Consider the following 22,338-nt stretch of genomic DNA (forward strand, 5'->3'; position numbering starts at 1 on the left):
CCCTGTCAGGGGGAACCTGCTCAAGCAAGATCTTCATGGTGCAGGACTGGCCTTCCCACCTCTACCAGTTACCCATCAGGGCAAGCTGCTGCCAGCCAGAAGGAGCATGCTTCTCACAGGTTGAGAGGAGTTTAAGCTGTAGTTGTCCAGCACTCACTTTGAAGAGGAAGAAAAGGGGGAAAAAAGGAAAGTAAAAGAGAATAAAGCATTGCCTTGTGAGAATTTAGGCCGGGGACTCCAGGAGAGACTTACCAGCAGCAGAGACATGGGAGCAAAATAGTTCCAGTGGCCACTTGCCTCTTGCAGCTAGAGTCTTCTCTGATGCCCAAAGCTTTCCAATTTTCACCAGTGACTAAATTATGCTCTGGGATTCCAAAGTCAAAGAATCGAACAATGTACCCAGCAGTAAAGCAAACAACACTTTATTAAAAGAGGAGATAGACGGGCCAGCCCTGTGGCTCACTCGGGACAGTGCCGCACTAGTTGCGCCGAGGCTGTGGGTTCGGATCCTATATAGGGATGGCCAAAAAAAAAAAAAGGAGATAGACTTATGCATAAGGGGGGTAGCGACAGTAAAGCTAGCCCCCTGAGGGGAGGTATTCAGGGTCTTTTATAGAGAAAGGAGTTAAGGGGTACAGGCCAGCGTCACTGGAGTTGGTCTATTCTGTTCTTCCTGGTTGAGTTATGGGTGCATGCTCAGTAGGTCCAAGATGGCAGTGGTGTTCATCATTGTCACCCCTGGAGGGTCACTGTAGCAGTCACCTTGATGCTTTGTGTGCATGCAGGAATTCCTAAAGGGCTCCTAAGGTTAATCTGTAACTTTTACAATTACTGTAAACAAGCCTTTGGGAGGGGTTTTGCAACTCAGTAAATATGTTTCCTCTCTTATCTCAGTCTATTTTATTAGGGCAGCCCATAGGGTAATCATTTGCCCTGGGGGGTCTCATGACTGAGGAGTGGAAAAGTAACAAAGTATCCTCTGCAGGGAAAATGGAGTCAGTTTGGTTCACAGGCCTTCTCATGACTGAGGAGTGGAAAAGTAACAAAGTATCCTCTGCAGGGAAAATGGAGTCAGTTTGTTTCACAGGCCTAGCCTTATTGTTTCACTACTGGTCTCCTCGAGATCAAAAACCCATGAGACTAAGCCTGCAGGACGGGGTGGGGTGAGTGGGGGATGGTAGCGTTGATAGGGGATGTGGGGTCGGGGAGCAGTCCCTGCAGAGGATACTTTGTTAGCAGTCCCTGAGGTGGAAGTGGGGAAAGAGACTTAACCCAGGAATGTCAAATGATCCTGCCATTCATTGTTCAGCCTGTAAACAAGCCCAAGCAATGCTGTGGGTGGCCGGTAGCCAAGCAATTAGTGCCTTGTGAAAAGAAAGGGATCAAGAACGGAATCGGCCCCTACTGGTATCCTGGGATCCAGTGCACCTGGGATCCAGTGCACCAGCGCAGGCTCTAAAGTGCAGAGTGAATCAAGTCTGTGGCAGAGTGGCTCTTTTACTTGCTCCCACAGAGCCACGGACTTGGATTTTGGCTGGAAATATTCTTTTCCCCTCAAATTATATAGCAACCAAGAAACAATTTTCCAAGCAGCCCCTCCCACATGCTGGGCTTTTCTCCTTGAACTCCAAGAAGCAGCCTGCCCCTCACAACCCCAGTCCCTAGGCTGAACGTCAGAGTGGGTTCTAACCCCTCCAGCCGGGGTGCTTGAGAGGTCAGATGCAAACGTCCGCGGCACGTGAAGAAGCCATGAAAAGGACACGTCTTTTCAGGTGGAGGCGGCCCAGCGCCTACTCTCTCAGGGCTGGTTGTTGTCCCCAAGGACGTTTGGCCTGGGGGTATCAACACCTGCCTATTGGGAGGAGGAAGAGAGTTGCAGCGTCACAGAAGCGGTGTGGAAGAGGCTTCCAGAAGGGTTTGAGCAGCGTTTCTGCTGCCACACCTTCTGGTGTGTTCCAAAGCTCTTAGACCAGAGGGAGGTAAAATCTAGCCAAACTGGTCACACCACTGTAGGACGGGGAGGTTCAGGGAAGACAATGAGCTCAGCAGAGGCTGGCACTTCTGGGGAACATTTATTAACCACAGAAGCTTGAGTTTTAACAAGTTTTAAAAGGAATTTTTTAATTTTCATTTTATTTTAAAATTAGAGATACTTTCTCAGGTTCAAATTCAATAGTTACTAATAGATCTGTAACATACCAGCGCCACTTTAGACAAGCCCAAGCACAAAGTGGCACTGCCCACCTCCTCCCCTCCCCTCTCCCACTTCCCTTTAGGAGAAGCCTCCTGACTTAAGCAGAAACCCCTTTTGCTTCCGCGAGGACATAGTTCTCCACCCAGATCCACATTAGCACAATGACCCTGCTTGATGGTATCAGCCAGCCCTTGGCGCCAACATACCAATATGAGCTCTACCACCCCCACACCTGGTGCTGTCCCCTGGGCCCTGTGTCACTCTGAGCGCAGCCCTGCAGGTTTCTTTCTTTAATAAAGCTTGAACGGTACCCGGAATCTCGGCTCACTTTCTTTCAGTTACAAAAGAGAATACAGTGAAAAGTTTCCTTCCTTCCTCCCATGAAGGTGCAGGGACCCAGGGAAAAAGTCCCCTCCAACCCCATGAAGGTTCTCTGGAAAATCAACTAATAAACAGATTAATATGAATAAAAGGCATAACAAATTTTATTATTTGAATGTGCTGGGAGGGGGAAAGCATGGGGAATCCCAGAGAGTAATTTCCCAATTCCACACGGGGTTCAGAGCTTGTATACCCATCTTCATAGGGAAAGGGAAAATGGGGGTGTAGTAGTAAGTGATTCTTCGGGGGACTTGATGTACCTGAAGAATGTACACTGGCCTGGGATAAGGTCTGTTGGGCCTGCAGAGCAGACAGTGACTAGTAAATGATTCTCTTCAAAATGCTGAATGGGATCCAAATAGACGACAATGGTACGTGACATCAATTTGTCCAGGTGTGTTGATAGACGTCATTCAGTTTTCCTGTCATGTAATTAATGAAAACTCACAGAAAGGACCAGAGGTAATTGTCTTCTTCTTTGGCAGGTCCAGACTTTAAGCAGACAAGGGAATAGCTTCGTCCTGTGCTTTGGAGAGTGGCAGGGGAGTGAGAGATGGGTGGGGGGATGGGGAGAGGTCAGGGAGACCTTAAGGCTGTTGCTTTATCCCAGCATGTCAAAGAACCATATTTTGGGTAATTACTTTCTGCACCCCAACAAAGGCAAACACTGTTCACAGTTTCTATTTAACAAGATTTTTTCTCAAACTTCCTTTTTAAGCTTTCCAAGTGCTTAGAGGCTATTTAGAGGTACTGACTTCACTCTGACTTGACTCTACAGTGAAGAAGTGATGAGTTTCTGATGATCTTTAAAGCAGTGGCATAGTTGGTCCAGCTCCTTATCACTGAGGAAGGTGTCTCTGGGGGGGTGGAGAACAGGGAAACAAATACTGGAAATTTGCTATGGTTACTTCAAGTACCATAGTGGGAATGTGCGCCTCTTCACTGTCCTCAGATGCCGTGTCTCCCTCCATTTGAGCCCAGCTGCATCCTGAGTCATCTCTCTCATTTTTTGTGGCTGGCCCTTATGGGGATCTGAACCCTTGACCTTGGTGTTATAACACCACGCTCTGACCAACTGACCTAACCAGTCAGCCCGAGTCATCTCTGATCTGGCTGCCCCGGTCAGGTGGGCCCAAACGCCAGGGCTACCTCGGATATGGGCAGCCAGACGTCTTATCACAAAGTGAGACCCTGCTCTTTCCCGTTGCCTGGCTCTTGAGCCCACACGGCTCACACTGTGATGCTGTTTCTCCCAGGAACAGCTAGGGCTGCATGCGTGCTGTGGGATCATACGCCAGCTTGCTGGAGCTGACAGCTAAATGAGTTTGGAGAGGATGAGGAGAACAAAATCTTCACATTTGACACAATTAGTGAGAAAGCTGTCAACTCACAGGAAAAGACAATCAGCCTGCTGAAGATGAAGAGACCAAGCTGAAAAAAGCAGACCGTTGGGATGTTTTTCCTCTTTAGTGCAGATTTAACTGAGAGTGGCTACTAAATTCAGACAGTGTCACATACATGGTATTCTCTCCCTGCCTTCACAGTCACCCGGTCAGGTAGGTACCAGCATTCACATTTTACAGTTGAGGAAATCTCAGCCCAGAAATGTTAGATCGCTCATCTGGTCACACAGCTGTTACTTCGCAGCAATTCTGAAGTCTTCTTAAGTCTGGAGACAAATATTTCCTAAAAAAAACAAGGACAGGCTGGGTTTAATATACATACCCAGGTGCACAAATGTCATGGACCCCCACAGTCTCTTTGACACAGTGGTGGGTGAGTGGCCTACAGTTTCCTCTGCGGGTTTGCTCCTGGGATGTTCTTCAACGAGGGGCCAAGCCACCCAGCAGCAGTGATTCCCTCAAAGATCAACCCCTCCCAAGCTGGTTCTCTGAGGCTTCTCAAGGAGTAGAATGCTGGTGACTGTGGCACAGGTGGGCTGGGAAGGAGCCTCCGCAACCTCATCTGTAAACTGGAGTATTGCACTAGGTTGTAGCAGCCTATGGAGGAAGTACTGACATTGGTCATTTGGGTTGCTTAATATCCACCCCCATTTCCCAGTGGCATTCTGGCTTATTTAGGGGCATTTACCTGGTGCCTGCCAGAAAATGGATGCTAAAGGGAGTGGATTCTCCCTCTCCCCAGCCTGGTACAACCAGGGGTGGACCCTGTGAGCTAGACTCAGCCAATGACAAATCCTCTTGTCGGACATGGGGTCTTAAGTGAGTGGCAGGCTGAGGACAAGGCTCACTCATTACTGTGACAGCAGGCTCAGCGGACAGTGCTTATGACAAAGTATAAGTAAAAATGTTAAAAACATGACTCATATTAAATAGAATGAACTTGAGCCACAGATCTCATTTGATTCATTAATTAATGAGGGAACCAGTAAGATGGCAAGCTGGTTGTAAGAGCATCTGAAGAACTGCAAAAGGTGCACCAAAATAAATTTTTTTAAGTTGGACACAAGTCTGATTAATATTCTATAGAGCAATAAAACCATAGGTTACTTTCTATCCAATTGGTAACATTTACATAATCCCAAAAGTTGGAGCTAGGATACCTTCCCTTCCCTCTACTGAAGATGTAAGATTTATGTGATTTTGCTATTCCCTTTCTCTTTTGCATAATGGCTCTGAGTAATGTCTTTGTTTGCAAGACATCAGGGGCACCTGAACCTGGCTGGAGATTTCTCTGTGCTCATGGGTGGATTTTATATGTCATAAGATTAAGAATTCAAAAGAAGATGTGATTGCCATATAAGACCCCTTGGAGCCCAAGACTTCATAATCAGAGCATGGCAACATTTGCTATGTTGTTTTCCCATTTCTCTAGATAACTGGATGCCTTATGTTGGTTGTCATGGTGATGAGAAGTGGGGAAACCAGGCAGGTTATGCACTGTGAATGAGGGTTTAACCTTTGTCCTTCTGACACAGGACATTCTGTTCACTGGGATGAATGTGGCAAAGTTTGAATCCACGATGCTGGCTGACGTCACCAGGTGGGTGAACTTTCCCAAGATTCTGAAAACCTGTCGTTCTTGTGTTCTCTGCATTGTCCTGAGGTCCCAGGGGTGCTGTGGCTGCTAAGCTCTGCAGTTAGGAGTTGGGGTGGGGGCAGGTAGAGGTCACCAACTACAGGTGCTCTAATGCCCTCCCACCTCTGAGATTCTAGGCATCTAATTTTGGTTAAAAGAATCTCAAATGAAACAAGAAAGTCAAAATGCTGATAACTGTTGAAGCTGGGTGATGGATGTAGTAATGTTCACCTTATTCTTCTCTCTGTTTTAGTGTGTACTGGGAAATAGAATAAAAAACTGGGGAAAGTTTCCCTCCTCCACCTCCCCCTGCACCCAGGGAGCAGTCAGGTTTCCAGTCACCTGCACAGAGCTGGTCTGAGCAGTGTAGAGCAGCCCTAGCAGTTTGGCTGTGTTAGTTCCAGGTCTGAACTTATGGCCATTATCTGCTTCCCAGGGCTTTGTTTTAGGCCAAGCCAGAAGAACTCATAGGTGAATATGAAACTGATCCTCTGCTGTCTGAGGAGCGGTCCCTAATTCAGCATTACAGTTTTGGTGGGTGACCTTGAGACTTTGCAGGGGAACCAGGTGACCCTGGATCTATGTCCAAGTAGCCTTTATGTGCTTCAGGCCTTGCCCTAGAAGCCCCACTCACAGTGCGTGGGTTAGCTTCAGATTAGGGAGGAGATCCTGGGTGGACCCCACCCAGGCACATCTATCTCCTTTCTGAAGAAAGCTCTTGCTTGACCAGATGTCCAAAGAGGGGAAGCTGGTTGAGAATGTCTGGACTCCAGTCCAGAGATCTTGACTCTGTAGTTCTGTATGGGGCCCAGGAATTTGCACTGTATATCAGAAACCTAGGTAATTTGGACACAAATTTGAGAAACCATGCTGAGAGACTCCGGGCCATAGGGTGGGACACCTGCTGATGTAGGACAGAAACCATCTAGAAGCTGTTCTTTTTCCACTGAGTCCAGAAGGACAAACATTGCACTCAAGTGAGACTTAAAGAGGCCTTGAGTCTCAATAGACTCAGGCCCTGCACAATATAGGGGAAAATAAAGATGAACTCAGTGACCTGATGAAAGCTCTCATGTGGATGAACAGTTCCAATTAGCTCATTCACTGTTCAAATGAGCTCACCTGTGTCTCATTCGTGACCATGGCTCTTTGTGGCACCCATAGACTTTCAGTGACAAATTGTACTTTGGGGTTAGGTGATGCCCAAAATATAACAAAACAAAATGGAACGAAACATCACCATGTTTACAGCTAGATCAAATGAGCTCACCTGTGTCTCATTCGTGACCATGGCTCTTTGTGGCACCCATAGACTTTCAGTGACAAATTGTACTTTGGGGTCAGGTGATGCCCAAAATATAACAAAACAAAATGGAACGAAACATCACCATGTTTACAGCTAGACTCAAGATCTCTTTATGGTGTTATAATGGGCTGTACTTGTATTATACAATGGCCAAAAACTCATGTGAAGCCTGCCAAAATCATGCTCATTTTCATATTTGGAAAAAAATTCTAAATGCTAAATGACACAATATTCTTTAATGGAGACATTTCACTAGTATGCAAAAACAAGACAAAACTATTGAAAACACACAGTGACTTTTAGTGTGGTATCCAATCACCTTAGGGAAGTGAGGGGATGGGGCCAGACCTCTTTGGAGGCTCCTAATTGATAAAGCAGGCAACTGAGAAAAGAAACTAGCTGGATGCAAACATCTTTGAATGAAGAGAATCAAGACATCTAACCAAATGTGATTGCTGCATTATGCTGGAAACAAATGCTGCACATTTTTGAGGGATTTACAATCATATGTAAATATAAACAAACACACAAATACATAAGAACCAAAGCCAAGTTGCTGAGCCAGTATCCATTTTCTCATTCCTCCCTTGTAGTAGATCTCTACATTGCCAGAGTCACCATGTGCCCAGTCAATTTTCCTTGAAGACAGAGATGAAGTTTAATCCAAAGATGTTGAGTGAGGCTCCCAAGAAAGTTTTGTTTTTGTTTTTTTTTGGCTGGTACAGGGATTGAACCCTGGACCTTAGTTTTATCAGTACCACATTCTAACCAACTCAGCTAACCAACTAGCACCCAAATTTCTTAATGGGGACAACTTCAGTTGAGAGGTAGGTATCCTTTTGTCCCACTTTTCTTCTTCCTGCCTGGAGTGTGTGTGTGTGTGTGTGTGTGTGTGTGTGTGTGTGTGTGTGTGTAAGGCAGATGGAGCTCTGGCAGCCATAATGAGGCCATGAGACAACCTTGAAGCCACAGCCAGGATGATGAAGGAGAAAGACAGGGGCCCAGGTCCCACTTCTGAATGTCACATATGTGCAAAAATAGTCTCTCTCTTATTTAAACCACTACTGGTTTTTGTTACATAAACCTGGACCTGCCCAAGTGCCAGGTACTATTCCAGGAGCTAGAGATGGGAATGAGCAAAACATACCAGTAGTCTCTGCCTCGTGAAGCTTACAATTTTGTTGGAGACTCACAATAAGCAAGATAAATAAATAAAATATATAGTTCTTCCGATGGTGATAAGTACAAAGGAGTAAAAATAAAGCAAGAAAGGTGGATATAAAGTGTGGAGTTTGGGGGAAGGCTTGACATTTTAGAGAGTATGCCCAGGGGAAGCCACATGGGATTTCACTGAGGTACTAAGGTGATATTTGTGTAAAGACCTACTAAGGAAGAGAGTCGGGAGATAACTGATGGAAGAGTGTTCCAGGTAGAGGGAAGAGCAAGCACAAAGGCTGTGAGGCTGGAATGTTCAAGGGTCAGCCAAGGGGTTGGTATAGATGGAACAGGAGGGTTGAAGGCGTGTGTAGTAGGAGCTGTAGTTGGAGAGGTGATGGGGCCAGGTCTAGCAGGGCTTTGTGAGCCATAGAAGGACTTTGGCTTCTACTCTGAATGAGATGGGGCCATGGGAGTGTTCTGAGCAGGGGAGCTGCAAAATCTGCCTCATATATTAACAGAACCACTGTGCTACTGTCTTGAGATGAGGCTGAAGAAGGCAGAGGCGGAAGCACAGAGACTGATCAGGAGGTGACTGCGTCATCTAGGAGAGATGACGTTGGCATGCATGGTCCAAGTGAAAGCAGTGAGGTAGGAAGAGGGCGGATGCTGGATATAGGGAAGAGACATGAAGATCTACTGGTGGACTGAATATGGGGCTTGAGAGGAAAGAGAGGAGACAAGGAGAACTGAAAAGTTTTTGACCTGAACAACTGGAAGGATGGAGCTGCCTTCAGCTGAGGTGCAGCAAACCTGTTCCTCTGGCCTCACCCTCAATGGGAGCAGCAGGTTTTGAAGAGAAATATCAGGAAGTCGGTGTTGGATGTTTCGAATTTGAGAAGGACATTGGACACTAAGTGAAGATGTTGAGTAGAGATGGATACATAAGTTGGAATTCAGGGCGAGGTCCAGCTTGGGAGCCATCAGGACATAGATGGTATTTCATGTCATGAGACTGGAGGTCACCAAGTGAGTGAGTGTAGAAAGAAAAGAGAAGGATCTGAAGACTGAATCATAGGACCCTCTGATGTTTAGGGATTAGGAGACAAGGGGGAAGCAACAAAAAAAGGCTGAGAAGGAGAAGCCAGAGGGGCAGGAGGAGAACCACTAAGTCCGAGGCCACAGTGGCCAAGAGAAGGAAGTATTTCATAAAGGAGAGAGTGAGAGATGATGCTCAATGCTGTGACAAGTAAGGTAAGGACCGAAAAGTAAAACTCTCCATATAAACATTTAAATATTTTAGAAGAGTTCTTGGTATACAGTGAGCACTCAACACCTGTGCAGTGGTATTATATAGAGTACACACACATGCATCTTTATCAGCACTGTCCAGTAGAATTTTCTGTGATGATGATGTTCTACACGTGTGCTGTGCGATACGGTAGCCACTTAGCCACTTGTAGCTGCTGAGCACTTGAACACGGGGCTAGTGCAACTGAGAAACTACATTTTTTAGGGGGGCAAAAAATTGTAGTTTTTTGAAACTCAACTTAAAAAATAACGTGCTTTAGTGTGCAATATATTCGTACAAAGCATCCTCAGGGGCACAATCAACTCAAATAACTACTCCATATCCTGGTGGAGGTTCCTGGAGGGTGGTGCACCCGGGGAGGGCATGGAAGCTCCGCATTCCTCCTCCCATACCTCGCCCTGTGCATCTCTTCATCTGTATCTTTTGTAATATCCTGAAGAATAAATGGGTAGATGTGAGGAGAGTGGGCTGGAAAGAATGTTATGTGCTCAGGATTAAACAACCAGCATATGCCCAGAACTCAGACGTTCTACCTTTTCTGAAGTTTTCCCTTAACAGACGGTATCGCAGACGTGGGATCCAAAGTAAAGCTTCTAGAGACCCCCAGGAGCATTGAGTGACCAAGTGAGGTGCCCGCAGGGCCCATCGTGTCCATTGCTCTCCTGCAACAACTGGGGGTCGTGGGCTCTGTTTAAATTATGTCATGAGAAAGGTTTTTTCTAAGCCCCAGCTTTGTTGTACTTTTCTTCATAGCATTCATGGCCACCTGACAATTTATTCATTCCCCTCCGCTACTTGAAGACTGAATAAACCAGTAGTTGTTTTACAGCTACACCAGAAACTGATGATTAGAAAGGAATCAGTATCAAGAAAAAGAAGCTCCTGGCTCTGCTGGCTTCCAGCAGCATCTCCAAACCATCAAAGAATAAGTCACCCTTCCTTCCTGCATAGATATGGACGTGGTCTGTATTAACTGGATCACTGACCAATACGAGTCTATGTCAAGAGGCGAGGGAGATCAAGCCACAAGGGAGGTTCTCTGGAGTGAGGTGCAAAGAGCTGGATGGCACTTACAGAGAACCCCAGCTTCTTTCAGCTGACCAGTGCTTGGCATGCATTTGCAGGTACCCAATTACATCTACTGGACTCATCTTTTGGGGAGCACTGGCTTATGCAAATAAAAATTCAAGCAAACCCATGAATTCTAAAATGGCCTCTATGAGGGTGTGATGAAAAGTACCAAGCACTGATACTGGAAGTATAAATTTGTACAGCCACTTGGGGGGAGCAATTTGGCAGTATCTACTGAAACTTAAAATGGTCACCTATGGCCCACCAACTCTACTTCTTGGGATCTACCCTAGAGAAATTCTCTCACGTGCACATAAGCAAGCATGAAAGGATATGCACCAAAGGAGGGTTTTTAATAGTGAAAACCTAAAAACAACCAAAATACCCATTGTGCTGAGCCGAGTTACAGTGCCCCCAAAATATACATGTCTTGTTCCCCTGAATCTGTGCATGTGACCTCAGAAGGCAAAAGGGACTCTATAGAAGTGATTAAATTAAGGATTTAGAGATGAAGAGATTACCCTGGATTATCTGGGTGGGCCCTAAATGTAATCACAAGTGTTCTTATGAAAGGGACGCAGGAGGAAGCAGTCAGAGAAGGAGATACAGTGATGACACGTCAGAGACTACAGCGATGTCCTCTGAAGATGAAGGAAGGAGTCACAAGCCAAGGGATACAGGCGGAAGCTGTGAAAAGGCAAGAAAATAAATGCTCTCCTGGAGGCTGCAGAAGAAACCAGACCTGGCAACGCTTGACTTCTAGCCCAGTGAGACTCATTTTGAATCTCTGTCCTCCAGAAATGCAGGAGAATAAATTTGTGTTGTTTTAAGACAAAAACCAACACACACACACACACACACACACACACTCACACACACACACACACAACTCTGTATCTCTTTCCCTAGTCTGCTTATTCTTGGACCTTAGTCTCTTTCCTATATAATCATGCATACTTAATTTGAAAAAAGAAAGCCCTAGTGTATTTTGGTGTATTAATTAGCACCAAACTTAATGAAATTTTAATTAGATATTAAGGTTTAAAGATTTAAATAGCCACAGGCAGCTATTGGCTACTGTATTAGACAGGACAGTTCTGTAGTCTATCCTGTTTAAACAGACCTGACTATTGTCAGGTCTAATTGTGCTGCCCAGCTGAGGTTTATTTATAAATGTTGTCTTTTTAGAGGATCAGCCTAATAATTATGTGTTTTAAACAGTTAATAAATGTGTGGAACAGAGGGTACTTTGATAGGGTTTGAAAAATTGGGTACCCAGTAAAGGAAAGTCTGGGTTGGAAGCAGGGACCAGAATCCTGGAGAAAGGTTGATGGAGTTTAAGACATGCTAGGACTCAAGTCATGGTTGTCACTTAGCTGTGGAGCCCCAGGCAAGTTATTTAACCTCTCAGACTGCTACTTCCTCTGAAAAGTGGACGGTACCAGCCCTGACCTCCAGGCAGGGCCAGCTGCGTAGTTTGTGGGAGCCCGGTGCGAAATAAAAATGTGGGCCTCTTGTTCAATCATTTCGAAGAATTTCAAACTGACAGCAGCAGAGCATTAAACTAAGTGTGGGCCCTTCTGAGCAGAAGTCGGGCTGGGTGGCCACTGTTGAAACAGTAGTGGCGACATGTGCTAGGCAAAGACACACGTGTGTGCTCACTGCCCAGCGGCTGCTGGCCTGGGGGGCAAGGCTGGGGTGGGAGCTCTTTCCTTACATTGGTTTTGGGTCTTCCCTCTTTCTTCTCCTTTCCTTACAGCCAAATATTTTTCTAGACTTGTTTGTAGTCAAGGTCTCAAATGACTGCAGTCCAGCTTCCTGCAATTACCTTCATCAAAGGGTGGGAAGAGACCGTGCTGGTTCGGCCCTCTCATTCATGGGAGCATTGAAAGGTTCTTAGGAGGCCGGGTCTCAAATGACTGCAGTCCAGCTTCCTGCAATTACCTTCATCAAAGGGTGAGAAGAGACCGTGCTGGTTCGGCCCTCTCATTCATGGGAGCATTGAAAGGTTCTTAGGAGGCCAGAGGCAGGGAGAGAATCTCCAGGCTGATATCAGATTGCACGCCTTCTCGCTTCCTCATAAGCATCTTTAAAGCCAAGAAGCAGCCCTGTGAACCCCAAAACAGAGAACAGTGAGCCTGGGCTTGGGAAATGTTTGCATGCCCCTGAAGTGATGGCTAAGGGGGCCTTGATGTGGCACGGTTGTGACATGATCCCGGAAGCCACACACGTGTAAGCTGTGCAAACAGAGAACAGTGAGCCTGGGCTTGGGAAATGTTTGCATGCCCCTGAAGTGATGGCTGAGGGGGCCTTGATGTGGCACGGTTGTGACATGATCCCGGAAGCCACACACGTGTAAGCTGTGAGTCCCCTCTTCCCATGGGAGCCAGAATCCATGAGAGGTATGGGCTGAAGGCAGGGCTGAGGGTAGAGGAGACAGGTTTGGCAGTGGCCTGGGGGCTATCGGTGGTTTGCTCAGTGGCTCTAACACCAGTGCCTGAGCATCCCTGACTTGGGGGGGAACCTACCAACATGAAGTCCAGAGAGGGCTCATAGGTGGGGGCAGGAATGCCCTGTGCCCTGGCCTAGGGCTAGATATTTTGTCCCTGAGGCTCCTTTCCCCCATTTGTGGCCTCTTGGAGGAAGAAAAGAAGACAGAGGAGACAAGGACCCTCTAGACATCCTGGGGGTTCACCAGACTCCAGATTCCCAGGAAGACCCCGTCTCTGGGTTTAAGAAGTAGTGGAGCACTGTGGGAAGCTGCATGGTCACTGCCCTGCCTCTTGCTGGTTGTGACCTTAGGCAGGTGACTCCATCCTGCTGGGACTCCTTTTCTCACCAGCAACCTGAAGATAAATTTTGCTGCTAGGGTCATCAGAAGGTGCCATGAGACAGGTTTGCAAAACTCTTAACACAGAGTATTTGTCTGACATCTTATTCCTTCTCTCCATCTGGAGTCCTTAAGTATAACACCTGCCTAAAGTCACTGCTGAAGCACAAAGTGTCTCTATTCTGACAATTAAATGTCACAGACATTATTTCTAGGGCACTCACTGTGCTGGGCAATGTGAGGCAGATGAACCAAGTACAAGACATGGGCCCCTGTCTCTGAGAAAAGTATAAGCTTGTCAGGCAAAAGACATGCAAGTTCCAACTTGTTAAATTATGAAGTGAATGTAGCTAAATGCAGAATTATGAATCAACAAGACTATTGGGATTTACAGGAAGAGCTTGGTGGGGCTGGAGGGCTTCCTGGAGGAAGTGGGCTCTGTGGTAGGATTTTCATTGATAGGGCAGGAGGGAGGGCTGCTTTTGCTGTGAGTTGCCAGAAACAGCAACATGAGCAAAGGTGTGCCCATGACACACCCTGAGGATTTTGAGCCCTGTTGGAATAGAGCTCTGATGTCACAGGTCAAGGGGAGGGAGAGGTCTGGGAGGTAAGGAAGACCAGTTGGTAACCTGACGGTGCCATACCTCTGGCAGGAGACCAAGGATTTTGTTCTGAGGGCCAACCAGATCTGGAGGCACAGATTTCAGAGCGAGGGAAGTCACATGATGAAAAAGAGTGGTGGAGAGGAGGGGAGGATGGATGGGGGCAGCATGTGGAGCAAGCAGGGCGTGTGATGAGACGAACCAAAGTCAGGTCCAATATTCTGGGCCTGAGCGGCAGAAGGAACCGAAGCATTCTAGAGCTGGAAGTGACCTTAGAAGATTTAATCTTGTGTAGCCATTTGAGAAGACGAACCCAATTCAAGGCCACATGGCCAGTAGGGGCAGAGTTTGGAGATGGGCTTATGCCAAAGGGTGAGAAGATTAGAGTTAAGGAGATAATGAATTTATCTCTGGAGTCATCAGGTTTGGGGTATCACTGGGATATATGAGCTGATAAATCCACCAGGCTGCTGAAAATGAAAGCAGGTGCCAGCTAGGCACTGTCACCACAGAATGGAGGACACAGTTGTTAACTCCATGGGGCAGTGTGCAGAGAGAAAAGGAAGAAGGCCAAAGACTGGATCTCGATGCCTGAGAACAGGACCCAGAAGGGGCAGTCAGAGAGGTGGGATGCAGCCCAGATGTGCCCATGGTGATCAAGGACATGGTGGTCAAGGTGGTCAGTGCTGACCAAAGGCATGGACTCTTGACTCTGATCTCCCCAGCCCCACTGTAGCATATTACAGGTGGCAGGAATTCTTTGACACCTCTCTCACTGAGATATGGGGGTTCCTGGCTTTCTCCCCTTAAATCTGGGCAGGCTCTGTCCCATAGAATAGAATGGAAGGGATGCCATGCCAGCGTCCAGGCCCAGGCCTCCAGAGACAGGCAGTGCTGACTTCCTACCTCTTGGAACCCAGCCATCGTGTTGCTAGGAAGTCCAAAAAGCCTTGTGGAGAGGTGCAAGTGACGAGGAATCAAAGCTCCCAGCCAACAGCCAGCGTTAACTTGCCAGTTGTGTAAATAGAGCCTCTTGAAAGAGGATTCTAATTGTGCTGCCCAGCTGAGGCCACATGGTGCAGAGACAAGCAGTCCCTGCTCAGTACCGATCAAGTGAAAGATTGAATTGTTCACTAAATGATGGGGTGGATTTTGTCTCCTTGGTGCATTCAACAGGACACCCTTGGGTCTCCTCTCCAAGTGCACGGTGGATGGTGGGGGGCTACCCAGCGCCTCCCTCTCCCACCCCCTCCCTTTACTTCAGCTTTGGCACTGGGCTTACAGCTCAACTGTAGTCAATGGCTAGGTGGTTCCAGGCCTCTATGGGGCCAGGTATTGAGAGTGGTCACAGAGAAGAGCTCAACAAGAACCGAACAGAACAAGCTCCGGCCTCTGAGTTACCCACTGAGTAGCTTCCATCCTTCTGCTTGCACAGTGTGACCTGAAAATGAGTGGTAGATAGATTCCAAGACTCATTTTTATTTCAGGACAAAACTGTCTGCTTCACACGCTGTGTGGCATCAAATGGAGAAGAAATAGCTTGCTGCCCAAAGCCCGGCTCCTGTACCATGAACACAGGCAGAAGACAGCCGCTGTTGAGCCCAAGCTGAGCCTGTCACATAAACAACTGGGACACTGGGGCCTCGACTGAACCAGGGCACAAGTAGCTGAAGCATTTAAACAACTTGATACTCATTTTTTTGTATATTTGTTTATTTAAAAAAGTATAGGAAATGAACAAATGCTACCTAAAAAGTATCTACAATGAATAAATAATTTCCAGCTAAGCTCTGCAGATTCACACAAACCAGTCCTCTAACCTTTACCAAGGCTTTGTCTGATGGGCCTACGCTTGTCTCTCCTGACTCTTCCTTGAGACCCTTCCCCTCTGTGGCAGGGCCGTGGCATTCGTGAGTGGCCCTCCACGCAGGCACAGCAGGTGGCACTAGCGAAGGTAGCTGGGCATTGGCATGCCTGGGGTGGAAGGGCACTGTGCTGCACACAGTAGGCATCAACAAATGGCGTTTGCCCGGTTGCCAGGGACTCCAAAATGTTTCACCTAAGTAGGGCCTGGGCTTAAAAGAAAATCACCAGGTTTACTCAGGCTGGGCCCCTTCACTGAGGCACAGCTTCAGAAAACATTAAATCCATCTGAGGTCTCAGGAAGCCAGCAACTTGGCCCAGAGTTCTGAGCCCTCAGTTAAAAGAAAATGGCCTCATGGGGCCCTTGCTAGTGCCGGTGACACATGTGGCAGCCTGCTAGCCCAAAGATGGCCTGTCACCCCGTGGGGAGCTCGGCGTACTGAGAGGAACCAGAAGAGCAGGGGGCTGGGGAAGGTAGAGAATGGAGGGCCAGGCTCGGCACGCGCACTGCAGGCAAGCTTCCTTCAGCCGAGGGCGGGAGGCCGTGGCCCTCTGCCGGCCCTTCACGGAGGGGGTTTGTCAGCACCTCGGTCAAGAGCCAAGGGCAACCGGGCAGGAGCCAGCCTTTCAGAAAGGGAAGGTGCCACTGGCAGCACCGAGGGCATTAAAAAAAAAAAAAAAATCCTCTTCCTTCTGGAATGCGTTCAAGAGACCTTGGGACACACACCATTTAGGAGACTAAACCTTTCCATTGAGGCCACGTGAATAAGCAGAGGTGGTGCGGATCCAAGGTGAATTCACTGAACACAATGAAGAGCATTTATTTTTCAAAGGAGGTTTTTGCCATAGTAATATTGAACTTCGGACTCTGCTGACAAGCTGTAACAATCAATCCCTCTCCTCCCAGATTAGATTGGGGTCACAGAGGCAAACACCCACTGGAGCTGGGCTGGTAATTAGTATACTACCTTCTCTCTTGATAAGAGACCTGAGTCCCAATCTTTCCTTTCCCTTACAAGAAAGGCAACTGTGCAGGGGCATTGGTCAATAGCAACAAACAGCCTCACGGTGGGAGGCAACAGGGAGTGGTGGGGACTGTGGTGAACAGGTGACCTAGATGCCCCATCTAAGGCAGAGCTGCTACTCAGCTCCAGCCAGTCGTTGCTCAGTGAGAATGTGAGCCCCATCATGGCCAGATCTTCTGATTTAGACTTTTATGTAAAATTTTTGTAATTTTAAATATTAGTAACTAATTCTTTAAAAAGACTCTGCAAGCTAAACAAAACACCTCCGTGGGCTGGGTCATTTTATTGGTCCCGTGGGAGTCAGTAGCAGGAAGGTGTGGTAGGCAGAATAATGTTACCCCGAAGATGTCCACGTCCTAATCCCCACCTGTGGATATGGTGCCTTACATGGTAATAGGGACTTTTCCAATGTGATTAAGTTAAGGGTCTTGAAATGGGGAGATTATCCTGCACTTTCTGGGTGGGCTTTATAAGAGAGAGAGGGAAGCAGGAGAGTCAGTGTCATATTGATGCCCCATGAAAAAGACTTGAACAGCCATGGGAGTCGAGGAAAGTGGGCAGCCTCTAGAAGCTGGAAAAGGCAAGGAAGTGATCCTCCCTAGAGCCTTCAGAAGGAGCACAACTCTGCTGACATCTTGATTCTAGCTCTGTGAAACCCACTTTGGAATTCTGATCTCCAGAACTGTAAGGTAACAAATTTGTGTTGTTTTTAAGCCACCAAGTAATGTGTGACAGCAGCAATAGGAAATGAATACAGGTGGCCACTCTCTGGTATATATGAGTACTTAAACTTTTTTAGAAGATGAATATATTCTATAAATTTCTGTCTAAATGTCAAAGAATTGCTGCAGGTGGGAGAGCCACACATAGTAACTCGAGGAAATTTCTCTTATTTCTGGGACTAAAGGACAATGAGACTCGAATTTCTGCAGTGGGATAACCACATGCAGACTGAGAGAGCCAGGAAGTCTCTTATCAAAGCAGATCTGTGTCAACGCTGCTCAAACACACACACCCTTTTCTGGCTGTACAGATTGCAAGTTATTCCCACCTCCCAGTTTATCTAGTGGTCAGCAGAAGTCAAAATCCAGCCATCCAAACCATTTAGCATGAGTTGTTACTAAGTCAGGTGAAAAGAGCTGTGTGATTACACATCTCACCTCTTAAATACACCAAATAAATAATAATAATAAAAAGGCACACTGTCATTTTCATCCAGGGACCCCAATGAGAGCAGGGACCTCAGGTCTGCTCCTAGGAATCAGAATTGTTGCTCCAAAGAGGGCGAGCTTCTGTTTATCACTCCGAATCCAGGGCTCACTGCAACCCTGTGCTGGGTGACTCACGCCTCTCTCCACTTGTTGCAGCTGATTTACAAAACAACCTGGGTTTAGAAGGACATGAACTGCGTAGACTGTATCCAGGTCAGAATTCATCATGTTCAACGTCTCATCGTTGGAATGAGTCCACTGAGAAATCTGAAGTTGGTGGTGTCCAGGAAAACCTTCTGCTGTTCCTTCCATATAATTCCTCTTCTTTAGGATTTCTGGGAGGAACACTAAAGGGTATCTTAGTGCCCTGACTTATGCACCTCAGCAAAGTCTTTGGGATGGGTGCAAGTTATTCTGCTGGCTCCACTGGCTCCTGGGTATCCAGCAGGGGAATGTCTGTGTTCCCACTGTGCACATCCCCATTGCTGGGGTGGGAGAATGTGTATGGTTCGTTCTCAGATTCAGGAGGGAAGCAAGGGGGTGACTCATCTGTGGTCAGCTTTGCAGTCGGCGCCCTGGAGCATATGTGGGGTGGGGAGGGAGGGCAGTCCCCCATGGGGCCCTGGAAGGGCCGGTAGGTGTCCACCTCAGGCTGGAGGAAGGAACCATTAGAGCCCTGTAGTAGATGCCCGTACACCATGGTGTCATCGATGACTGCGTACACGTGGGAGTCATTATCCTTTCGTCCTTTTTGAAACTTTTTTAGCTGCTTCGGCAACTGCGTATTGATGTTGCCATTGTAGATACCCACGGCAGGGCCCTTGTTAATCTTCTTTTTTCTATTTGGTAAAAGAGAACAAGACAGAAGTCAGAAAGAAAACCATCTTAGCAGTGTGCCATTGACACAGCCCTACCAGAGCTTAGACTCTTCAGGGTTCTGCCCATGTGCTTCCCCCAAGTCTCTCAAATTGCTTAGCATTTGAAATGGAAACTACCATCCTCAGTGAACATGTAGAAGGGACCAGCTTTTGTCTCAAGTTTTCAAGGTGGAAACTTTCAAGGTGGTAGGCAGTGGTTTAGAGAGGGCACCTTTATTACTATCTGTGCTCAATTGTTTTTGACAGATAATGCGGTATCCAATGGTGGAGACATCTGACAATCTGTTCCCATTCTTCCTGCTAGGAACGGTGGTGCCCCAGCCCTTCTAATCCACACCAAGCTCAGCAACAGCCAGGCCAGCCTTCCAGGACTCTCAGTACTTTCCTGTAGCTAATGTTTCATCCCATTTTGCATGGGTAAAAGCTCTCCCTCTAGATTCTAAGCATGGTACTTCATGGGTACCATGGTACCAATGCTAATACATGGGTACTTCAAAAGAAATCGTGGAAAAATGGAATTAAAAAATAAAACGAATCCTTCCATGAACTTTTTGAAGTTTGAGACTCAGGAGGGAAGGTTGTAACTTAGTTTTCAGCTTGAGTTGGAGAGAGTAGAACTCAGCATTAGCAGAGTAACCTCCAACAGAGAAAAGAGCTAAAAAGGAGACAAAACCCAGACTGCGGTACCAGAGTTCCTCAGCAGCACCATTAACGTTTGGTCCATCATGTTCTTTGGTACTTGGACGTAGACGGGCATTAGCACTCCCTGCCACAGAAAAAAAAGCTTTGCCCTCCATCTCCACGAACCAAACAGCAGGAACACTGGCTTTTTAGCTGACCAGTGATTCAAATGGAGGATGTTGGCTCAATTAGCATAATGGACCATAAAACACACAGGCTGGCAGTTCACTAATTGTGGATGGGCTCCTTGTACTTTTCTGAGATAAAAATAAAAGGAACACTGGCTTTTTAGCTGACCAGTGATTCAAATGGAGGATGTTGGCTCAATTAGCATAATGGACCATAAAACGCACAGGCTGGCAGTTCACTAATTGTGGATGGGCTCCTTGTACTTTTCTGAGATAAAAATAAATCTAGTACCATTAGCCTGTAACACCGAGTATCTGGCCAGGATGAGGGGTTCCTGTGGCTCCTGTGGAAGTCCTCCTGTGTCCCCCACCGTGTCTGCTTGTCCCCCAGAGCTCTTCTCAGGCTGTCCTGACATTGCCTGTTTATTTGCCTGCCTCTTCTGTCCCCACTTCCCCCCATCGCACATGTGGGTCGTTGTGCTCAGGAGACCCTCAGGAAAGTCCTGCTTAGTAAGCATGCTTGGTGGCAATGTTTCCTGTCGTTCTCACTGCAGAATCCCTCTGGCCTCCTACACCAATTTGGGAAGGAAAGGACTTATGCAAACCTGCCACCACACAAGCAAGGTGGCCTCACACAAGCAAGGACCACAGCAAGGCTGGTGATTCTCAGGCCCAAATCTCAGGCCAAGAAGGGAGCATGGAGGCTAGGGCTGGACCTGTCCCCTCACCAGTTTCCTCCTGCTGAGGAAGCTGGCGCCCAGCGTTAACACCACACTTGCCCAACTGGGGTGACATTCTTGTACCCCAGATGGGAACATTTCCAGAGAGAAACGGTAACATGATGTTTGAGTAAAAGAAGTCCTTTTCCTTCCTGTGATATATGTACAACCACATTTCGTGGAGAAAAGGCCTCTCCCTGGGCCTGCTGCAAGCCCATCTTTCCTAACCAGCAGAGACATTATTGGATAGTTCCCTACAGATCGGGAATTTCAGTTGCTTGCTCAGGACCACTGTTCATTAAAAAAAATTACTTTTGGCTGGCTTTCTGGAAGGTCAAATCACGCTAAGGAAAACAGGCTTCTCCCTTCTCCATGGCTTTCATCAGAAATATGAGCAGAATTTATAAAATCTGGTGGAAGCATGGATTCTGTCTAAAGAGGTCAATATCTTCCTTTCATAAAACAGAAGCTGTCATCCTGAGGGGTGGCAGGTGAGACTGAGGCAATTAACTGGGTCATCCTTCCTCTCCCCCAGAGGGCTGGCTTGAGCTGGGTTGGGGTCTAATAAAAGCAGACTGTTTAAGAAACTGCAGGAAAACAGGCCTGGCAATATGTGTTAGTTTTCCTCAAGGTGATGGAGGGAGTGGGTTTAGAGGCCTGATCTGGTGGGGACTACATGAGCGTTTTCTTGCTGAGACCCCTGTGATGATCAACCTGATGAGCAAAGTCCGCTCCTTGACAAAGGTCAGGCAGGCCACCTGGTCGCTGGGTACGCTAATGTTCCAGGACACTGAGGTGAGGGATGGCAGGCCCCGGTCCCAGTTAGGAGTCCTCAGGTAGACCTTGCTTTTTGTGTCTGGGGTCACTGTGAAAATGCCTTCCTCTGCAGGAAAGGGGAGGGGATGCAGACACATGTGGCTTCACTCAGTCAAAATGGAGAGAAAAAGGATTGGTGGAGGAGACAGTGCTGAACTGTCTAGACCAGCGCTGTCCAACAGAACTTCTGCAATGACGGAAATGTTCTATGTCTGCACTATGTCCAATGGAGTAGCCATTAGCCACATGTGTCTGTTGAGCACTTGAAACATGTCCAGTGTGACTGAGAAACTGTATTTTTAATTCATTTAATATTAACTTAAATTTAAATAGCCACATGCAGCTCGTGGCTATTGTATTGGTCAGTGCAGGATTAGTTTCAAGATTAGGTGCTCAGGTCTTTTGAAAAAAACAAAACAAAACAACAAGCAAACAAAAAGCAGGCCAGTTTGCCAAACCAGTGGTTATCTCAGCTTGCTTTTAGAAATGCTCTCAACATAGCTTCACGGTCATCTCCTGCCTCACTCCACAGTGGGACTGGTATGTACTACAGACATAAAAAAAACTTCAGTTTGGGGGAAGAATTCTAGACTTGCAAAGCTGAAAGAGCTTCTAAAATGTCAACTAATCCATTCCTTACCTTCAGGTGAGATAAAACCCTAACATTCCACACTGATGAGAATGTGTCTTATTTTCAAAGACTCCGTAGGAATTTCTCTGGTAAACTTGGAGATGTCAGGCAACCTGGACTGACCTTAATTTTATGGCCAAAGATTCTCTTCCCCGCCCTCATGCCTCTGAGAACAAAAGTATGAAGTAAACATCAAGCAAAGGTCTTGGTCAATTTTAAAAGGACTCTAACTTAATATGACTGTTCTTTGAGCACCTTGTAATGTCGACTGTGACTTTTAAAATCAGCCAGGTAGGGTTCACTGCTGTGAACCATTTTGACCTCATTTACTACCTCAGAGCACAGAACACCACACACAAGCCTTCCAGAAGGGTCCACGCCACTGTGCTAGAGACACAACTTCTGGCTCCAGAGATTCATCTCTCTCCCAACATTCCTCCCTCTGTGCTCTCCAGACTGCATTCCAAATTGTAAAAGCAGAACCATAAAAATGTCC

The 22,338-nt window shown here is 47.0% G+C and overlaps 1 protein-coding gene across 1 annotated transcript in view; it reads right to left on the reverse strand.

Moving 5' to 3' along the window:
- Nucleotides 1–15,584: 15,584 nt before the first annotated feature.
- Nucleotides 15,585–22,338, reverse strand: part of CDCP1 (CUB domain containing protein 1) — a 117,032-nt gene continuing 110,278 nt past the window's right edge. The window contains exons 8-9 of the mRNA XM_008567289.1: nt 21,110–21,278; nt 15,585–18,828 (exon numbers count right to left, since the gene is read on the reverse strand). Of these exons, the coding sequence (XP_008565511.1) occupies nt 18,399–18,828; nt 21,110–21,278 (599 nt within the window). The 3' untranslated portion in view covers nt 15,585–18,398. The remainder of the gene's footprint in view (nt 18,829–21,109; nt 21,279–22,338) is intronic.

Source organism: Galeopterus variegatus, unplaced genomic scaffold, assembly GCF_000696425.1.
Source record: "Galeopterus variegatus unplaced genomic scaffold, G_variegatus-3.0.2 Scaffold307, whole genome shotgun sequence".
NCBI lineage: Eukaryota > Metazoa > Chordata > Mammalia > Dermoptera > Cynocephalidae > Galeopterus > Galeopterus variegatus.